Source organism: Petaurus breviceps, unplaced genomic scaffold, assembly GCF_028583685.1.
Source record: "Petaurus breviceps papuanus isolate PSGF00001 unplaced genomic scaffold, PetGlider_PUasm1.0 90035, whole genome shotgun sequence".
Lineage (NCBI taxonomy): Eukaryota > Metazoa > Chordata > Mammalia > Diprotodontia > Petauridae > Petaurus > Petaurus breviceps.
In genome coordinates, this window is record NW_027187165.1 from 80,896 (window position 1) to 97,965 (window position 17,070).

The following is a 17,070-nucleotide window of genomic DNA, read 5'->3' on the forward strand; positions in this document are numbered from 1 at the left end:
GTGCATAGGAAAGGGGTGGGGTAGAGATGTGTGTGTGTGTGGAGTTGTAAGTGAAGGAGAAATCTTTAGTCTTGGTCTTTGAGGCTTCACATGGACCTTAGAGTGTCAGGCTTGGGTTCAAATACCCCTCCCCTTCCCATCTCCAAAAGCACTGCATTCCAAGTGGAGAAGAAAATAAAAGGGAAAGAGAGATACACAGATTGAGACACAGAGTCGGAGAGAGATAGAAAAGACAGATACAGAAACAGACAGAGATAGAAGTGGGGTTGAAGTCCCTGATAAGTCTTCTGTGGAAGGAAGTTAGGTTTGCCATCATTGCACAGGTTCCCTCTTCATAGCTCCTCCCTGATCCCCTAGGCCTCCTCTTCAAGCCCTCGCCTTGGCCCTAGCACTCTGAAGAAATAAGCCTTGGCCTCACCCTTCTGCACCCTCCATACTGGGGCTGTCTTCCCAGCCATAAAAAAGTAGATCACTCCTTTTTCTACCTCTATCTGGGGATGGAGGAAGGAAGAGGAGGGTTTCTGGCAACAGCCATAGGTTCCCATCTGTTGAGATACTTTGACCTTCTTGAGGCCCTGTGTTCTGTTTTGTACATGCTGTGATAGCAGACTCTACCAGGCTGAACGTGGAGACCTCTCCTCAATAACTTCAGTTTTCAATTCTAGGCCTCCAAGGGAGGAGAGTTAGCATGGTTTCTATGGTTAGTTAAAAGAAGGCTCCCACATTTCCCACTTCTTCCCCAGAATCAGGGCCTCTCCATTATATAATCCATGGGTCTTCTGTTTAGGTGACTTACAAACTTAGATTTCCCATTACAAGCCAGAAAGGTCATCATTAGCCCTCAGGGACTGAGAACATGAGGATTCTATGCTGGAATTCCTGGGGGGAAAGAGCCCTTTCTCATTCTAGTACAGTGGGAACAGAACTAGTTCGGGACTCAAAAGTCCTGGGTTCAAATCCTGCCTGAGATTCTTACTGTCACTTAATTTTTCTGGACCTCAGTTTTGGCATCTGTAAAATAACAGAATAAGACTAGATGGTTTCAGAAATTCCTTCCAGCTGTAGAGCTGTAATCCTAAAATCAGACTTCCACTCTAGAATGAGAGCATAAGGGGCATAGAGGAAAAAGAGCGCATCTTTCAGGGAGGGTTGGCATAGGGCTATTTTCAGCTACAGAGGGCATCAGAGTTTGCTCAGCAATCCACATCCCCCCCTTAGTTGAAGCACCAGTGAATGGGTCAGGGGTGAGAGTGGGTGGGAATGATGCCAGGGTAGCTTCCATGAAGAAGTGATGAAGCGGGTAGGAAATGGAAGCATGAGCCAGAATGTTTGATCTTAGGAGGGCTCCCTGCATCCTTCCAGTGATTCAAGGACCCCCAAATCTGAGGGAAGTATCAGGGAAGGGAAGGACAACTCTTCTGGGCCTGCATCTGGGCTCCCCATTTCCTATTACCCAGATCCCCCATAGACTGAGGTGTTCCAAGGAGACCCGGTCAGGGGAAAAAAACCACCTCCAACAGCACCTTCTTGGTGGAGGGAAGTCTTGTGAGCCTCCGACTATCTCTCTTGGGTGTCACATAGTGGGACTCAGGAGGCAGGGCGGGGTGAGGCTGGGGGAGTTAAACTCAGGGGGTTGGGTAACGGTTCTGCAACTTCTCCCTTTGAGTACTTGCACAAGGGGCGCCTGCGGAAGGCGGAGTGGAGAGCCCTTCAGGGGCGGGGACAACACAGGTGGTGGGAGGGCTGGGGCGGGCCGAAGCACTGGGGACTCGGGCTTGGAGCTTCAAGACGAAAGGCTGCTACAGCGCCCTGTGAATGGAGCTGAGCGGATTGCCGCGGATTGAGGTGAGGACCTGTTGCCTCTACTCCCTTGACCCGATCTTTCTCTCTCTCTCTCTCTTCGTCCCTTTCAAGAGTTCCCTACCACCCTAGCCCTCTTGCACGGGCTCCTTCTTTCTAAGATCTCAAAGCGTGATCTCAGGAGCAAGGCACCCCTCTCCGCCTCCTGCAAGTTCTTCTCTCCCGCCCCCCGACAGTTGACCCGCCCCTCCTTTCTCAAGACCGGACTCTGCCCTCTCCTCGCCCTTTCCCATGCCTCTGTTTTCCCTGCTCCGCCCTCCCCCCACCATTGGCAATCTCGCCCCCATTCTGACCACTTGGTTTCCAGTCTTGTGCCAGGCAAGGGACTGAGTCACAAGGGAGAGGGGGAGCTTGAGTCAGTGTCCAGCAATCTCCACTAGGGGTGGTCACCCTTGGCATGGGGACTAAAAGTGGAGCAGGGGAGAGTCGAGACAAAGGGAGGAATAGCGATGGACAAAAACCAGAGATAAAGCCTGAGGAATGCACAGAGGCCACAGGCATGAAGGAAAGTGTTCATTTCACTTTGAGAGTGGGCCTGGGATGTGCCAAATGGGATGAGGGGAGATATCCCACAGATTCCTACACAGAGAGGATAGTGGGACTGACACAAAGTCAACCCCACCATCACCCTCTACTTTCTTTCTTTCCCTGGCCCAGCCCTGACATGTCCGAGTTCTCTGCCCAGCCTGGCCGGGGCAGGATGTGGGGGCGGCTCTTTGGTGAAGGGACAGGAAGGAAGTCTGAGTGGAGACAATAGGTGGAAGGGGAGGAGGAACTGGAAACTGGACAGCAGTGTTTTGGGTTAGAGCTGCAGAGACTGGTGGGAATGGTCTCTTCCATTCCTGCCTCCTCCTGATCGAGACTAGGCAGATCACTCTCCGTTCTGCCCCACCCTGATTATGTTGACCCTTCCCCTTCCTCTCCCCTGGTTCCAGGCTGCTGCTCTTGGACCAGCTACCTCATCTCGTGGCCCTCAGTGACCCCAGCCCCCTCCTGTGACCTTGGTCCCTTTCCTCACTCCACAGTGGCTTTCTAGGGTTCTAGGTATCTGTGGTGTAATGGAAAGAACACTGAACCGTGAGTCAAAGACACCTGGGTTCTGGCTCTGGCTCTACCACCTATTGGATATGTGATCTTGGGCAAGTCACTTAATCTATTTGGGCCTTCCTTTCCTCATTTGTAAAACAAGGGGTTTGGGCCAGATCTCTGAAGTTCCTTCAAGCTCTGACAGTCTGTAAGCTCTGTGTTTCCACATTCCGTGTGTCTGTGTCCCTGTAACTTTGCCCGGTTGTGGTTGGGGGAGGCTTGTGGGATTTGAATTAGGCCTCTTCTACCCCAAAGCTGAGAAGGGTATGTGAAGCTTAACTTGAGCCCTGTCCACCATCCCCACCTCCACCCTCTCTTTTCCAGACAATGGCCTGAACCCTCATGGAGTCACCCAGGGACCTGGACATTGAGGTCTGGCTGGCAGGAGTACATCTGGAGCGGTACGCAGATACATTCCGGAGGCACGGTGTACCCACTGTGGCTGCTGCTCAAAGCCTGGGCCACGAGGAACTTCGTCGAATGGGCATCTGGGCCACAGGTCATCGCAAACGGATTCTTCGCCTGCTTCAGGGGGCCACTGTGGAGGTCCCTACAGACACCCCACTGGACACCACCATGGATCAACCCCCAAGCCCAGATCCTCAAGTGCTCCCCACCAAACCAGTGCCCAAACCAAGGACTGTGTTTACTTTTTTTGGCACCACCCCTGCTGAATCAGTCCCACCTCCCTTGTTGAACCCTCCTACCGAGACCCCTCCAGTGACTCAGGAAGAAGATACTAGCCTAATAGTCCAAGATGAGGAGAGCATGGTTCCCAGGGGCTCAGAGAAGCCAGGGAGCCCAGGGTCTTCCCTAAGCACTCCTCAGTCCCCCTTTTCCCCCTCCCTCCCTTCAGATCAGCCTCCCATCCTGGACAGGATGACCATGATGCCCAATGATATCTACTTTGGGCTAGACCTTGGAAGGGGAGCACAACCAGGAGCTCAGGAAATGTGAGTGGGTTAGCATTCTGGGGATCTATGGTAGGGGAGGGAGAAATAAGGGGGAGGAGAGAAGGCAAAGCACTCTGTCTTTCTTGTCTCCCTCTTTCCTCCCTGTGTTACAAGTTTCCTTCTGTCCTCAGCACTCCAGACTGCTCCCTGGCTGATCCTCCTACTCCCATCCCTACTTCCAGACCCACAGGAGGCACAGGTCAGTAGAGGACCATATGGAGGGTGAGGGGAGTGGATGGTAGCATTATTAGAGGTGGGGGTTCACTATAGGCATCTTACCATTTGATATGTCTCCCCATCCCCGATTTCACCAAACTCCAGTACATATCATGGACCCCAGCAGCCTGTACTATGGTGTGCAGCCTGTTTCAGTCCCTGGGACTCCCAAAGGAAGGAAGACAAGGGTTGTCAGTCAGTCAGCAGTTGAACCCAGGTAGGTACTTTGGGTACATGAAAGGTAAGATATAGAGGAGATGTAGAGAGGAATACTGTGGTGAGATTTAGAAGGATCATAAAGGAGATTTTAGAACAGGTAATGATGGAGAGGAATATAAGTCACGAGGGGAAGAGATGGAGTGAGTTGAATCAGCTGTTTCACATCTCTCCTCTACTTTCTCTAGGCCAAGCAGCCATGAACCAGAAGGGGGAGAGGATTGTGGCTATGCCAGTCTGGAGCTTCCTGGGGACTCCACCCATTTGATGCCCATCATGGATTCCGAAGAGCCAGGCGATGATCTTATCTCCCCCTATGCCAGCTTCACCTCACTAGCCGATCCCCCCACACCTCTGCTCAGTGGCTGGTTGGACAAGCTCTCGCCTCAGGGGTGTGATTGGAAGGGGGTGATGTGGGGGACTTTGGAAAGAAAAAAAAAGCAGGGAGGAATGTGAAAAGGGGAGGGACGCCATAGGAGGGGTGAAGTAGCTTCTAGGAAGAGTGAATGCAAAGTGTTGGTGTTAATAAAATGACTTGGGAAGGAGACAGTCTATCCCGCTAACCCTAAGAAAAACCCTTCCCTTCCCCTTCATTAGAGAGTAACTTCCTGCTGCCTACCTTGGGCCCTGGAAAACTGATCCCTCTCTTCTCCCTTCCCCCAGGAATTATGTCTTTCAGAGGCGATTTGTCAGGTTCAATGGAAAAAAGCTGATGTATTATGGAAGTGACAAGGTGGGTTTGCATGTCTGTGGAGGGTAGGAATAGAGTACAAAGAGGGTAGGAAGGTCAAGGAGGAATGCTATGTTATTAAGGGATCTGAAATTTGGGAAGGAATCTGAGAGGAAGGAAATGAGGGTCTTAAGGGGAAATAGGGTGAGGAGAGGAGTCTTCCTGGGGTGGCAAGACCTGTTGATTTCTCCCCAGGACACCTTCCCTAAGGGAGTTATCCCATTGACTGTCATTGAGATGGTCCGAAGCTGCAAGGATTGCAAGTTCCAAGTCATCACTAGCCAAAGGGTGTTTGTGTTTCGAGCTGAGAGCGAAGGTGAGAGGAGGGGCAGCCTGGGGTAAGAGGTCGACAGGTAGACTCACTGCCATCCAAGTCCATTCAATCCAAAAAGCATTTATTAAAGATATACCATGTGCAAGTTTTGAGAGGTAGCATGGCAGAGTGGAAGCCTGGCCTTGTCATGAAGAAATCTGGCTACAAGTCCTGCCTCTGACAGGCTGTGTGATCATGAGACAGTGATGAACCTCTCAGTGCTCCAGGAAATTCTCTGACTATAAGTTGTAGATGATTTGTTGACTTCATCTGTGGAGAGCATTTCCACACCAAGAGTTCCTTACATTTATGAAGTCCCAGGTCTGACAAGAAAAAAAAAAGACTGAATCACAGGGCCAGGTATTTATGATACAAAAACGAAAAACAGCCTTTGACTTCAAAGAACTTATGTTCTACCGATCATTATGGCATGTAAACATAAGTAAATACAAGATAATATGAGAAAGGAAACAGCAATTACAAATAAGAAAGGAAATAGCAATAACAAGTAAGGGTATCAGGAAGTACACTAGATGACTCGAGACTTGATGGGAGATAGGATTTCCAGAGGGGAAGGTGAGAAGAGACAGCATTCCAGGCAATGAGGACAGCCTGGGCAGAGGAATGGATGGAAATGGGAAATGGTATATGAAACGAAGGGAACAAGAATATAGGACACTTTGGATAGAACACAGAGTATGCGAAGCAGAGGAATACAAAGTAAATCTGGAAAGGTAGGCTGGAACCAGATTGTGAAGGGCTTTAAAGGACAAAACGAGGAGTTTGTATTTTATTCTAGGGGCAATAGGGAGCCATTGGAAATTCTTGAGCTGGGAAGTGACATAATCAAAATTACGCCTGAGAAATATTATTTTGGCAGCTGTGTGGAGGATGGATTGCAAAGGTTAGAGATAGAGCAGGGAGAAGACTCTTGCAATAGTCCTGCCCCGAGATGACAAGGAATGGAACTAGGTAGTTTGAATGAAGAAAAGGGCAGAGATACAAAAGATATTGTGATAGTAGAATTGACAAGATGTGGCCACTGACTGTATGTGGGCAGGGGACTGATGAGGAAGAGAGAAAGGTTGAGGATAAGTCTGAAGCTGAGGTTATAAACCTGGGTGACTGAAAGGGTGGTGATACACTCAATGGAAGCAGAAAATTGGGGGGAGGAACAAGTATAGAAACAATGAATTCTATTGTGACCATGTTGTGTTTGAGGTGCCTTAAAACTCTCAGGTGGAGATGTCCATATATTGCTTCAAAATGCCCTTCCAGAGGGTGGTCACATCAGTCACAAGCCCAGCCCCACTATTCTTCTGGACATTATCTGCGTAGTCCTCATTCCATGATTCAGCCTCTCCAATACTCATCCTCATTTGACTTCAGTTCAGAGGGACAGCTGGTGCTCCACACTGCAGTGTCGACTAAAGGAGCAGCGGCTTCTAGGCAACCCCCGGCCTCCTCATCCACCACGGCCTCTCCGCACAGGGACCCTAGAGCTTCGGGGGCACAAAGCTAAAGTGTTTGCAGCTCTGAGCCCTGGGGAGCTAGGACTGTACAAGAGTGAGCAGGTAAAGGGGAAGATGGGATGGGACCCGTGGTGGTACAGGCTGGATGGAACCCTTAAGGAGGGCACTGTCCTCCAGCTCCTGACCTCTAGATGGATCCCTGATACTTCTTCCTCCACTCTCCACCTCTTCAGTCCTTTTCTCTGGGCATTGGAATTTGTTTCATTGAGCTTCGGGGCTGCAGTGTCCGGGAGAACAAGAATCGAAGCTTTGACCTTCTCACACCCCATCGATGCTTCAGGTGGGGAGCGAAGGGTTGAATAGAGGATGGGACCTTCAGATAGGGGTGCAGAAGCTAGGATTCAGGGAGTCTTTGGCTTTCTGAATAATTCAGAAATGGGACTTCCTGGTGAAAAGACTTGGGAAATTAGTGAGAGGGATCGGTTTCATGTTAGAAGGGTGTCTAAGGGGGCTTATAGATTCTCAGAATTAGAGGGTGCTACATCAAAAGCTATATAGTCCAATCCCTATCTGATTTAGCATCCGAAGATATATCCAACAGGTAACCATCCACTAAAGCTATTTAGTGAGGGAGAGCTTACCACCTCCAAGGCCATCCAATCTTTTTGGTTAGCTCGTGATGAAATTTCTAATAGCTGCCTTCAGGGAGCAAGTGGAAGCAGGAGGGTCTGAGGGTGGATCTTTAGGAAGGTACAATGTGGGTCCTGATGAACTGGCTCACATATACCCCCCAGCTTCACAGCAGAGTCAGCCTGTACTCGCCAGGTCTGGGCATCTGCACTGCAGGAGGCCATTACTGAGACTCTGTCTGACTATGAGGTGGCTGAAAAAATCTGGTCCAACCGAGCAAACCGACAGTGTGCGGACTGTGGAGCAGCTCGTCCTGACTGGGCTTCAATCAACCTGGGAGTGGTCATCTGCAAGCATTGTGCAGGTGGGAAATGCTGGGCCCAGGGATAGAAAGGCTGAGAGATCAAGGCAGAAGTGGAGAGGGGAGGTATTGAGGATGGGGAGGGCAGTAGGAGCTCCATCTCCAAGGCTGGTAATGTTTAAACCAGCCACTTTCCTATAGGACAGCATCGGGCTCTGGGCTCTGGGGTGTCTAAGGTTCAGAGTCTGAAACTGGACACAAGCATCTGGAGCAATGAGATTGTTCAGGTAAAGGCAGCTGGTGAAGAAGTTGAAAGCAGAGGTGGTTGAAGATGTTGGGTGACCCAAGGGAGGGGGTCTGAAAAAAAACCCAACAAAAAGGACTTAGGGTATCCCAGGGAGCTGGAGATCCGAGAAAACGGGCCCCTGTTAGAACCAGTCACTGCAGCTCCTTCTATCTCCTCCTCATCTGTCAGCTTTTCCTCATTCTGGGCAATGATGGAGCCAATCGGTTCTGGATAAAGGCACTGCCCCCAGGAGGAGGGCTGCATCCAGATACTCCTCCTGGCCCCCGTGGGGACTTCATCTCCCGCAAATACCGGCTTGGCCTCTTTCGAGCACCCCATCCTCAGTACCCTGACCACAGTCAGCTGCTGCAGGTAGGAGGGGTAGGGAGGATGGAAGGGGTCAACTTGAGGAGGGTCCCTTAGACTCTCTGGGTTGGAGAGGGGGTGATAGCTACAGTGGGAAGGGATTGATGGCTGCTCCCTCCTTCATCCAGGCACTGTGTACAGCTGTGATGGGACCCAACTTGTTGAAAAACATGATTCAGCTCTTCTCATATGAGGAACCTTGCTCTGAAGGCAGTTTCTCTAATTTCCCGCTAGGTAATCCATTTCTAATCCCTACTTCCAGCCCTCTAGGTCAAGGTCCCTTGTGTTTCTCTAGCCTTGACATATCCTCTCAAGCTCTCCCAGGACTGCCTGTAAATTCTCTCAGGCCTGGATCCTTTCTTTATAATCCCATTTGGTCTCTTCCTAACACAGGAAAATCTGGAGTTTAAATAATGGTCAATTTTATGTAGGCTTCATCCATGCAGAGTTCAGTGGCAGGGGGCTCAAGGGAGAAGTGAATGGAACTTAGCACCCCACCAGCCCCACCAGCCCCACCTCACATTCTACCCTCCATCCCAGACTTCAGCTGGGTGGGTGGGAAACTGAAGAATCTGAGACATGCTCCCATTATGATTGGAGCTAGGTTAATTTAGGTTCACACTGTCTGCACTGACCTCCTGACCTAATCTCTCCCCTCACCCCTTCCAATGTTATCCTTTAGACTCATCCCCTGGTGTGTACAATGAAGTCCTAGTGCCTTCTGTACTAAGTGGCTTTTTGTACTGCAGCCCAGTCAGCAGCAAACCTGGACCTCCACCTCACCGCCGGGGCCGGGATGGTGAGGAAGGGGGACCTTGGCAGAAGAGTTGGGGGGAGAGCAGAAGTGGTTATGGAGGTGGGATTGGGGCTTGTGAACACTTAATGCTGATGGGAAAGGGTCTGTACTGGGAAGGTTTATAAAGAAATGTTTAGAATGTAGGATGCTGCCTGATGTATGGTGTCCCCCCATTTTTGCAGCACCCCCCAGGCTGTGGTGTGTGTTGGGTGCAGCCCTGGAGATGTTTTCATCCGAGACCAGCCCAGAGCCAATCAGTCTGATCCAGCCTCAGGATGTGGTGTGTCTGGGGGTAAGCCCCCCACCAGTTGATCCAGGGGATCTTGACAGGTAGCCCTCTGAGTACTTTCATAGTCTTTTCTTCCTTACCCCCCTCCCATCTTATAGCTCCTTCCTCTTCTCTGTAATTCTCCCTGCTTCATTCCCCCAACTCTGTGCCCCTAGGTTCCCATTCTCCTTTGAACTCATTCTGACTGGAGAAAGGGTCCAATACTTTGGGGCTGATGGAGCTGATAGTCTGGAGGCCTGGACCAGAGCAGTGGGCAAGGTGAATCAGAGCTGGGAGTTCCTTCATGATACACCATTACCTTTCACAACTACTCCTTCCCCACCTCCAGTACCTCAGAGATCCATGTGCCTTGGGCTCCCAAGCCTAGGCCTGTGGCATTCCCAAAGATGACATGGTTAAGTCCCACTAACACCCCCACAATAGCACCCCTTCTTTCTCTGTTCCCAGATAAACTAATTGATTTTTCCATTTCTTTCTTTCTCTCCCATGATTTTTCTTCATTTTTCCTTGTACTTCTCTGTCTCTCCCATCTTTTCTCTTTTTCCTCATCTCTTCATGTTTCAACTGATGTCTTACTCTTTGTCTTTCTATGTCTCTACTTTCCCTTCACCTACAGTGGTTCTCTCCACTAAGCTGTCACCAGCTCCTGGGCCCTGGCCTGCTGAGGCTAGGCCGTTTACGGTTGCGGTCCCCCTCTCAGACTGCAATGACCCAAGGCCTTTGGCTGTCTGCCTTTGGCCTCCTCCGAGGTGACCACTTATTCCTGTGCCCAGCACCAGGCCCCGGATCCCCAGCCCCTGAGGACACCGTGCACCTTCGAAGACTACAAGAGATCAGTGAGCTAGGGGTGGGCGGTATAGACAGGGAGTGGGAGTGGAAATGGGGAATTGGGTGGGGGGAGGGGAGGGACTAGAGGAAATGCCCTAATCTCTCCTTTGAGGGTCACTTAGAGGTCATAAGGGGTCTCTCCTCACTCTTCTCCCTACCTCTTCTAGGTGTGGTATCTGCTAGCGACAGCCCCGATAAGAAAGACCATCTGGTCCTGGTAGAAACAGGAAGGTAAGAGCCCTTGAGGAGCCGGTCTTGCCTACCCCACCCCCAGCACTGGCTGTCCCTCTCTAGCACCGTGACCACATCTTGTGGCTTTGCTTCTGATGACAGTGCCTTGCTCCCTTTCCACATTTGGCCTCCTCTTCAGCTCTGGAGCCAGATCAGATTGAGGTGTTCCTGCCCTCTACTGGTAGTTGTAGGACTCTAGTGTAAAAATGAGCTGTCCAAAAATGGATTGGCCTGTCATAGGAAGCAGTCACTTCCTTATTACTGGAGCTTACATTACTGTAGACATGAATTATCATTTGTCAGGGATATCATTGGGAGAGGGGGTCTTGCTCAGCATAGATGGGCACCAAGGCCCCTTCCCATCGTGAGATTCTAAAATTCTTTGGCAACTTGGCTCAGTAGCTTCACACTACCCCTGTCATACTGTACCTGTCCCCTTTCACCTGGCTCTGACCAGGTCTTCTTGGGTCTCAGGACCCTGTATCTGCAGGGCGAGGGACGTATAGACTTTGCTGGTTGGAGTAGTGCCATTGGAGGAGCAGCTGGTGGGGGGGGCACAGCGCTGCAAGGGCAGCAGATGAGTCGAGGAGACATTCCCATCATCGTGGATGCCTGCATCAGCTTTGTCACTCAGCATGGTGAGAAGGGACAGAGGGGAGCAGGAGACAGCACAGGGAGCAGTTCTATAGAACCGAGGAGGGAAACATCCTTGGCAATGAGGCTCTGTTAACTTCATCCAGTGCCATGAGGAAGAGAGCATTATCTAAGGGGCATGGAGGATTAAGGGTGGGTGCTGGGCATGCCGAGGATAGAAAATAGTTGAGGAATGAAGACTAGCAACTTTGAGATGTGAGAAAAAATAATGGAGGGTGACAAGGAGCAATGGACTGTGATGAGTGGTGTCTGTAGGTCTACGTTTGGAGGGTGTATATAGGAAGGGGGGTGCTCGGGCACGAAGTCTCCGGCTCCTGGCTGAGTTCCGGCAGGATGCACGGTCAGTGAAGCTCCGACCAGGAGAGCACTTTGTGGAAGACGTAACAGATACACTTAAACGCTTCTTCCGGGAGCTGGATGACCCTGTTACTTCTGCACGCTTGTTACCCCGATGGAGGGAGGCTGCAGGTAACTCCAAAGACCTCCTAGGAATTTGCCGCAATCAATTCGAACCTATCGAGGTTCAGCCCTCTTCTCATTAATCCTTCAACTTTTTCATCTGGGGGTGGGAATGGGGAGGTCATCCAAGTGTATAACTAGGAAGTGGCCTTAGTCATCCTTAGTTGTATCTGAACCCTGGTATAGAGGAGTTTATGCTCTGGAGTGCCCCTAACCCCATCTCTTCCTTATCTAATCCCCTGCCTCTAACTCTACCCTCTGTCTTCCAACCTTTGCCCTCCCCAATCCTCATCCTATTCCTGTTTTCAGAGTTACCCCAGAAGTCTCAGAGACTAGAGCGGTACAAGGAGGTGATTGGATGCCTGCCCAAGGTCAACCACAGGACACTGTCCACCCTCATTGGTCACCTCTACCGGTCAGTCTAGCCCAGAGGTTCCCAAACTTATTTGGCCTGCTGCCCCTCCCCCTTTTAAAATTACTTAGTGCCCCCTTGGATTAACCCTTTGATGGTTTTTAAAAAAAATATTGCATCATTTCAAAAAATGTAAAATACATATATTTTTAAAAAGATGCATCTTAAATTTAACAATTTATTGTAAATTTGTGGGTTTCTTCCTGCATTGAAATTTTGATGATGCAAACGGATAGTATTGTATTGAAAACAAGTCATTGTATACACATATTCCTGAATGCTGGACTTCCTGACAATGCCTGACACACTTGCCTGCCAATACTTGCTTATAAGTCCTGTTGGTGAACTTGACCACTAATCAGTTATAACTTACATTTTGTGTGATTATTTGGAAAATAATGTAATCAGTATGATTTTAACTCTAATACATGACAAATGAAACTTCTTATTCTTTCACTGCCCCCTTATTTTTATTCAATGCCCCCCTATTGCATCTGAGGCTACTACCCCCAAGGGGAAGTATTCCCCACTTTTGGAACCTATGGTAGCCCAATAGTCTTTCATCTCCTAAGCTGACCCTGCAATGTTTTTAACTCATTGCCCATAATAGTCTCCTAAAGGATTCCTGACATTGACTTCAGTCTGCAATTGGACCATGTTAGTGTCCACATTCCATAACTCTCATACCTCTCTCTCAGGGTACAGAAATGTGCAAGTCTGAACCAGATGTGTACCCGGAACCTGGCCCTATTATTTGCACCAAGTGTGTTCCAGACAGATGGGCGAGGGGAGCATGAGGTTCGGGTGCTGCAGGAACTCATAGACAACTACGTATCTGTCTTTGATGTAAGGCCCTTCCCAACTCCAGCGATTCTTTAATCCATTGCACATCCTGAATCTCAATTCCTTTCAATCCTTCTCCCCTTTACCAGCCCTCAGTATCAACAGCCTGAACTCCCCTACATCAGGAGCCATCTCTTTTCTCCCTCCCTGAGGCCTGTAAAGCCTTCCTCCTAAGACCAGCTCTGTGACCATGCTGTTGTGACTGTGTCACTCTGGCCTTGTTTCTTTTTCTGTTTATATGTTTTTATTGATGCCTTTTTGTTTTTATGTCATAGATACTTCTCCTTTCCTCCATCCTACCTCACTGGCCTTTTATTGTGACCAAAAATAAAGGCAGTTATTAAAAACCAAATTGCAAAGTAACTACTTCTGACAGTGTATACAACATCCCCAGCCAGTATTCTCCACCCCTTAAATGAAAGGAAGGATGTACATTTCATCTTTTCTGATGGTCTCCTCATTTCTGCCACTCTTACCCCACTAACCCTCAACTGCTGTTTTCTGACCCTCCTCATCCTACATGATAAGCACATTCTGGTTTTCTCCAGGGCCTCTAGGTGGAAATGCAGGCAGCTAGCTGGTACAAAGGGTAGAACCCTGGACCTGGAGTCAGGAAGAACTGAGTTCAAATCTAGCCACAGATTCTTAAAGCTGTGTGACTCTGGACAAGTCACTTAATCTCTGTCTGCCTCAGTTTCAAAACGGGGATAATAATAGTATCTACCACCCAGGGTTGTTGTGAGGATCAAATGAGATAATATTTTTAAAGTACTTTGTAAACAAAAAGTTAGCTATTATTATTATTAGTATTATTCTACCACCTAGAAACTTTATTGGGTTTTTTCTTTTTCTTTTTTTGCTTTTTGGAGGGGGGAAGGCAGGGCATATGGGGTTAAGTGACTTGCCCAAGGTCACACAGCTACTAAGTGTTAAGTATCTGAGGCCAGATTTGAACTCAGGTCTTCCTAATTCTAGGGCCGGTGCTCTATTCACTGCAACACCTAGTCACCCCTCTTAGGTTTCTTTATCTCCCGTAGTTCCCCAGTACTCCCCAGTGTCTCTTACTCTCCCACAGATCGACTCAGACCAAGTGGCTCAAATTGACCTGGAAGTCAGTCTCATAACTACCTGGAAGGATGTGCAGGTAAGCAGGCTTAGGTTCTCACTTATAGCACTGGGGAACCTCAGGAGAAGATACTGATGGCTAAATAAGGAGACTGCTCCTAAATCTTCCTCTGGATCCTTTCCCTATTTTCTTAGCATGTTCAGATGTGGAGTTCTCTCCTTCCCTTTGACCTTCTGACTCATCTCTCACCTCAATCACTATCCCACCTTCACCCTCCAGTATGTAAAGGCTTCAGGAGATTCTAAGTGATATACCCAACTAATTCCCTGGTCCTAGTCCCAAGCATGAGGCCAGGAGGAAACCAAAGCAATGTGACTTAAGTATGACCAGTGATCTGAAGCAGCTAGAGTGGGCCTCCAGGCTTGACCATTTACCCACACCTACTTCTCTACTCTTCTACTGACTGTTTCCTTCCTGACACTGCCCCCCCCCTCACCCCAAAGCTGTCACAGGCTGGAGATATCATCATGGAAGTTTACTTGGAACAGCAGCTACCAGACAACTGTGTCACCCTGAAGGTTAGTCTTGGGAGGACTGAAAAGGAAAGAAAAGGATGGAGGAAGGGTGAAGGGAGGCTGAGAGCTGTAGTCCTGGCCCTTGCCATCTTTCTCTGGCCTCAGGTTTCCCCGACACTTACTGCTGAGGAGCTGACAAATCAGGTACTGGAGATGAGGGGAGCAACAGCTGGCACGGACCTGTGGCTGACGTTTGAGATCCGAGAGCATGGTGAACTTGGTGAGTTGGCTCTGATGAGAACTGGTCATGTGTGGGAGTGCATTCCGGGTTACGGGCTCCTCTGACCTCTATGCCTCACTTTCCAGAGCGGCCCTTGCACCCAAAGGAACGTGTTCTGGAACAGGCTCTGCAATGGTGCCAGCTCCCTGAACCAGGCTCTGCTTCCCTGTTGCTGCGGAGGGTCTCCCTAGCCCAGGCCAGCTGCCTTTTCACAGGTGAGGCCAGCCCCCTCAATCACTTGTTTCCCCCAATACTACTTGTGGCCTCTCCCTAACTAGACATAGAGTATATGAACATCCACAGAACACTGAGCCACTTATCCTTGGATTATCCCACTCTCCCCAGTTTCCTTGGTCCATCACTTGCCCATCTATGCCCAGGTGTGCGTCGGGAGAGTCCCCGGGTAGGCCTGCTTCGGTGTCGGGAAGAGCCCCCCAAGTTGCTAGGAAGTCGTTTTCAGGAAAGGTTCTTCCTACTTCGGGGACGTTGCCTATTGCTGCTCAAGGAGAAAAAAGTGAGTAGCCCTGGGATATGTCATCTTCAGATCCTCATAGCCCCATCCCAGAGATGATCTTCCATATGCCCCTGAGATGATTCTGCAGTGTTCCCTACCTTACCTTTACTATGCCAGAAGTCCTAGGACTTTGGGCTTAGAATTGGTAAGGTTGGGGCAGCCAGGTGGCTCAGAGAGTAAGAGCACTGGCTCCAGTGTCGGGATGACCTGGATCAAATCCGGGCTCAGATACTCAGCACCACACCCAGCAATAACTGGCCGTGTAACTTTGAGCAAGTTACTTAACCCCGACTGCTTTAAAAAAAAAAAAAAAGAAAAGGAAAAAAAAAGGGGTGGCCAGGTAGCACAGCAAGTAAGAGCACCTGCTCCAGTGTTGAGAAGACCTGGAGATCGAATCCCGGCCTCAGACACTTAGCACCCACCCAGAAACACCTGGCTGTGTAACCTTGAGCAAGTTACTTAACCCCGATTGCTTAAAAAAAAAAAAAGAATTGGTAAGGTCACCTTGTCCAGAGAGGAGGTGAACCTGGTTACTAGTTGTTTTGCTGTCCTCATGACCTTGCTGACCCTGATTTGTCATTGACTGAATGACCTCCCTGATCTTGTCCCCAGAGTTCTAGGCCAGAGCGAGAATGGTCTTTGAATGGTGCAAAAGTTTATCTAGGAATCCGCCGAAAGCTAAAGCCACCAACACCGTGAGTCAGCTGAAGCACTTGTCTTCTCTCCCATTCATACATTTTCACACCTCAGTTCATCCCTCTTCTTTCTCCTCAACATTGTTCTCCCTTGGTTCCTAGATGGGGGTTTACACTGATCCTAGAGAAGCTGCAGCTGTGAGTATCACCATCTATTCCAAAGCTTCCTTCCAATTTATTTGCCCTTGTTCCACCTGCCCCCTCCCCCTTCTCTTCCCTTCTCTCTTCCCCTTTGACTCTCTTACTTCATTACCTCCTTCACTGTAGACTGATAGAGAGTAAAAATGTTTGGCTCCTGCTGCCTACCCCAGTTCAATGTCTATGTTTGGCCACTTTTACTTCCTCTCTCCTTTTCTCTCTGACCATCCCTCAGCTACCTGTCCTGCACAGATGAGGAGGAGATGTGGGACTGGACAACCAGCATCCTTAAAGCCCAGGTAAATAAGAAGCTGAGGTGAGGAGGACAGCCTGTGTGCCCCATACTACTCTTCACACACTCCTTGTGAGCTGGCTCATACCCATTAATACCTCCAATGTTCCTGCCCAGCACGACGATCTGCAGCCTGTGGTCCTGCGTCGGCATTCCTCTTCCGACCTAGCCCGACAGAAATTTGGCACAATGCCCCTGTTACCTATTCGAGGGGATGACAGTGGTGCTACCCTCCTCTCTGCCAACCAGACACTGGTATGACCCCTCCCAGGCCCTCCCTAACCCAGTCCCTCTACTCCAGACACAGTTTCATCCCCCCTGCCCTTGTTCTTTCATGGCCAGGCTTTGCAAGCTCAAGGTTGGGGTCATCCTAGTCACATGGGGACAGGGTTAGAGCAGCATTTCATTCTCCAACGAAGTCTACCATCCTCCATGCCCACTCCCTGCTCAGTGTCTCAATGTTCCTATTGCCCTTGTTCTGCTCTCTGCCTGTGGTTGCTCACTGTGTCTTTCCCACCCCTACTGCCCATGCTCAGCGCCGACTGCACAACCGGAGGACGCTATCCATGTTTTTTGTGAGTACTGTGCCCTGTTCCCCCAATGCCATGTGCCCTCTTGTGTTCCTCTGT

The 17,070-nt window shown here is 49.6% G+C and overlaps 1 protein-coding gene across 2 annotated transcripts in view; it reads left to right on the forward strand.

The window, feature by feature from the left end:
* The first annotated feature begins 1,757 nt into the window (after window positions 1-1,757).
* Window positions 1,758-17,070, forward strand: part of ARAP3 (ArfGAP with RhoGAP domain, ankyrin repeat and PH domain 3) — a 16,491-nt gene continuing 1,178 nt past the window's right edge. Inside the window, exons 1-33 of one of the 2 annotated variants that reach the window (XM_069107369.1) lie at window positions 1,758-1,845; window positions 2,796-2,937; window positions 3,271-3,899; window positions 4,031-4,098; window positions 4,221-4,332; window positions 4,520-4,723; window positions 4,995-5,064; window positions 5,257-5,377; window positions 6,764-6,948; window positions 7,080-7,186; window positions 7,641-7,840; window positions 7,979-8,064; window positions 8,253-8,435; window positions 8,558-8,663; window positions 9,112-9,228; window positions 9,408-9,555; window positions 9,670-9,772; window positions 10,131-10,350; window positions 10,510-10,573; window positions 11,048-11,211; window positions 11,483-11,695; window positions 11,996-12,101; window positions 12,797-12,944; window positions 14,017-14,085; window positions 14,511-14,585; window positions 14,688-14,802; window positions 14,889-15,017; window positions 15,183-15,316; window positions 15,929-16,011; window positions 16,114-16,149; window positions 16,385-16,448; window positions 16,559-16,696; window positions 16,978-17,016. In XM_069107369.1, coding sequence (XP_068963470.1) covers window positions 3,289-3,899; window positions 4,031-4,098; window positions 4,221-4,332; window positions 4,520-4,723; window positions 4,995-5,064; window positions 5,257-5,377; window positions 6,764-6,948; window positions 7,080-7,186; window positions 7,641-7,840; window positions 7,979-8,064; window positions 8,253-8,435; window positions 8,558-8,663; window positions 9,112-9,228; window positions 9,408-9,555; window positions 9,670-9,772; window positions 10,131-10,350; window positions 10,510-10,573; window positions 11,048-11,211; window positions 11,483-11,695; window positions 11,996-12,101; window positions 12,797-12,944; window positions 14,017-14,085; window positions 14,511-14,585; window positions 14,688-14,802; window positions 14,889-15,017; window positions 15,183-15,316; window positions 15,929-16,011; window positions 16,114-16,149; window positions 16,385-16,448; window positions 16,559-16,696; window positions 16,978-17,016 — 4,218 coding nt within the window. In that variant the 5' untranslated portion in view covers window positions 1,758-1,845; window positions 2,796-2,937; window positions 3,271-3,288. The remainder of the gene's footprint in view (window positions 1,846-2,795; window positions 2,938-3,270; window positions 3,900-4,030; window positions 4,099-4,220; window positions 4,333-4,519; window positions 4,724-4,994; window positions 5,065-5,256; window positions 5,378-6,763; window positions 6,949-7,079; window positions 7,187-7,640; window positions 7,841-7,978; window positions 8,065-8,252; window positions 8,436-8,557; window positions 8,664-9,111; window positions 9,229-9,407; window positions 9,556-9,669; window positions 9,773-10,130; window positions 10,351-10,509; window positions 10,574-11,047; window positions 11,212-11,482; window positions 11,696-11,995; window positions 12,102-12,796; window positions 12,945-14,016; window positions 14,086-14,510; window positions 14,586-14,687; window positions 14,803-14,888; window positions 15,018-15,182; window positions 15,317-15,928; window positions 16,012-16,113; window positions 16,150-16,384; window positions 16,449-16,558; window positions 16,697-16,977; window positions 17,017-17,070) is intronic. The other variant, XM_069107370.1, reaches the window with a different exon arrangement.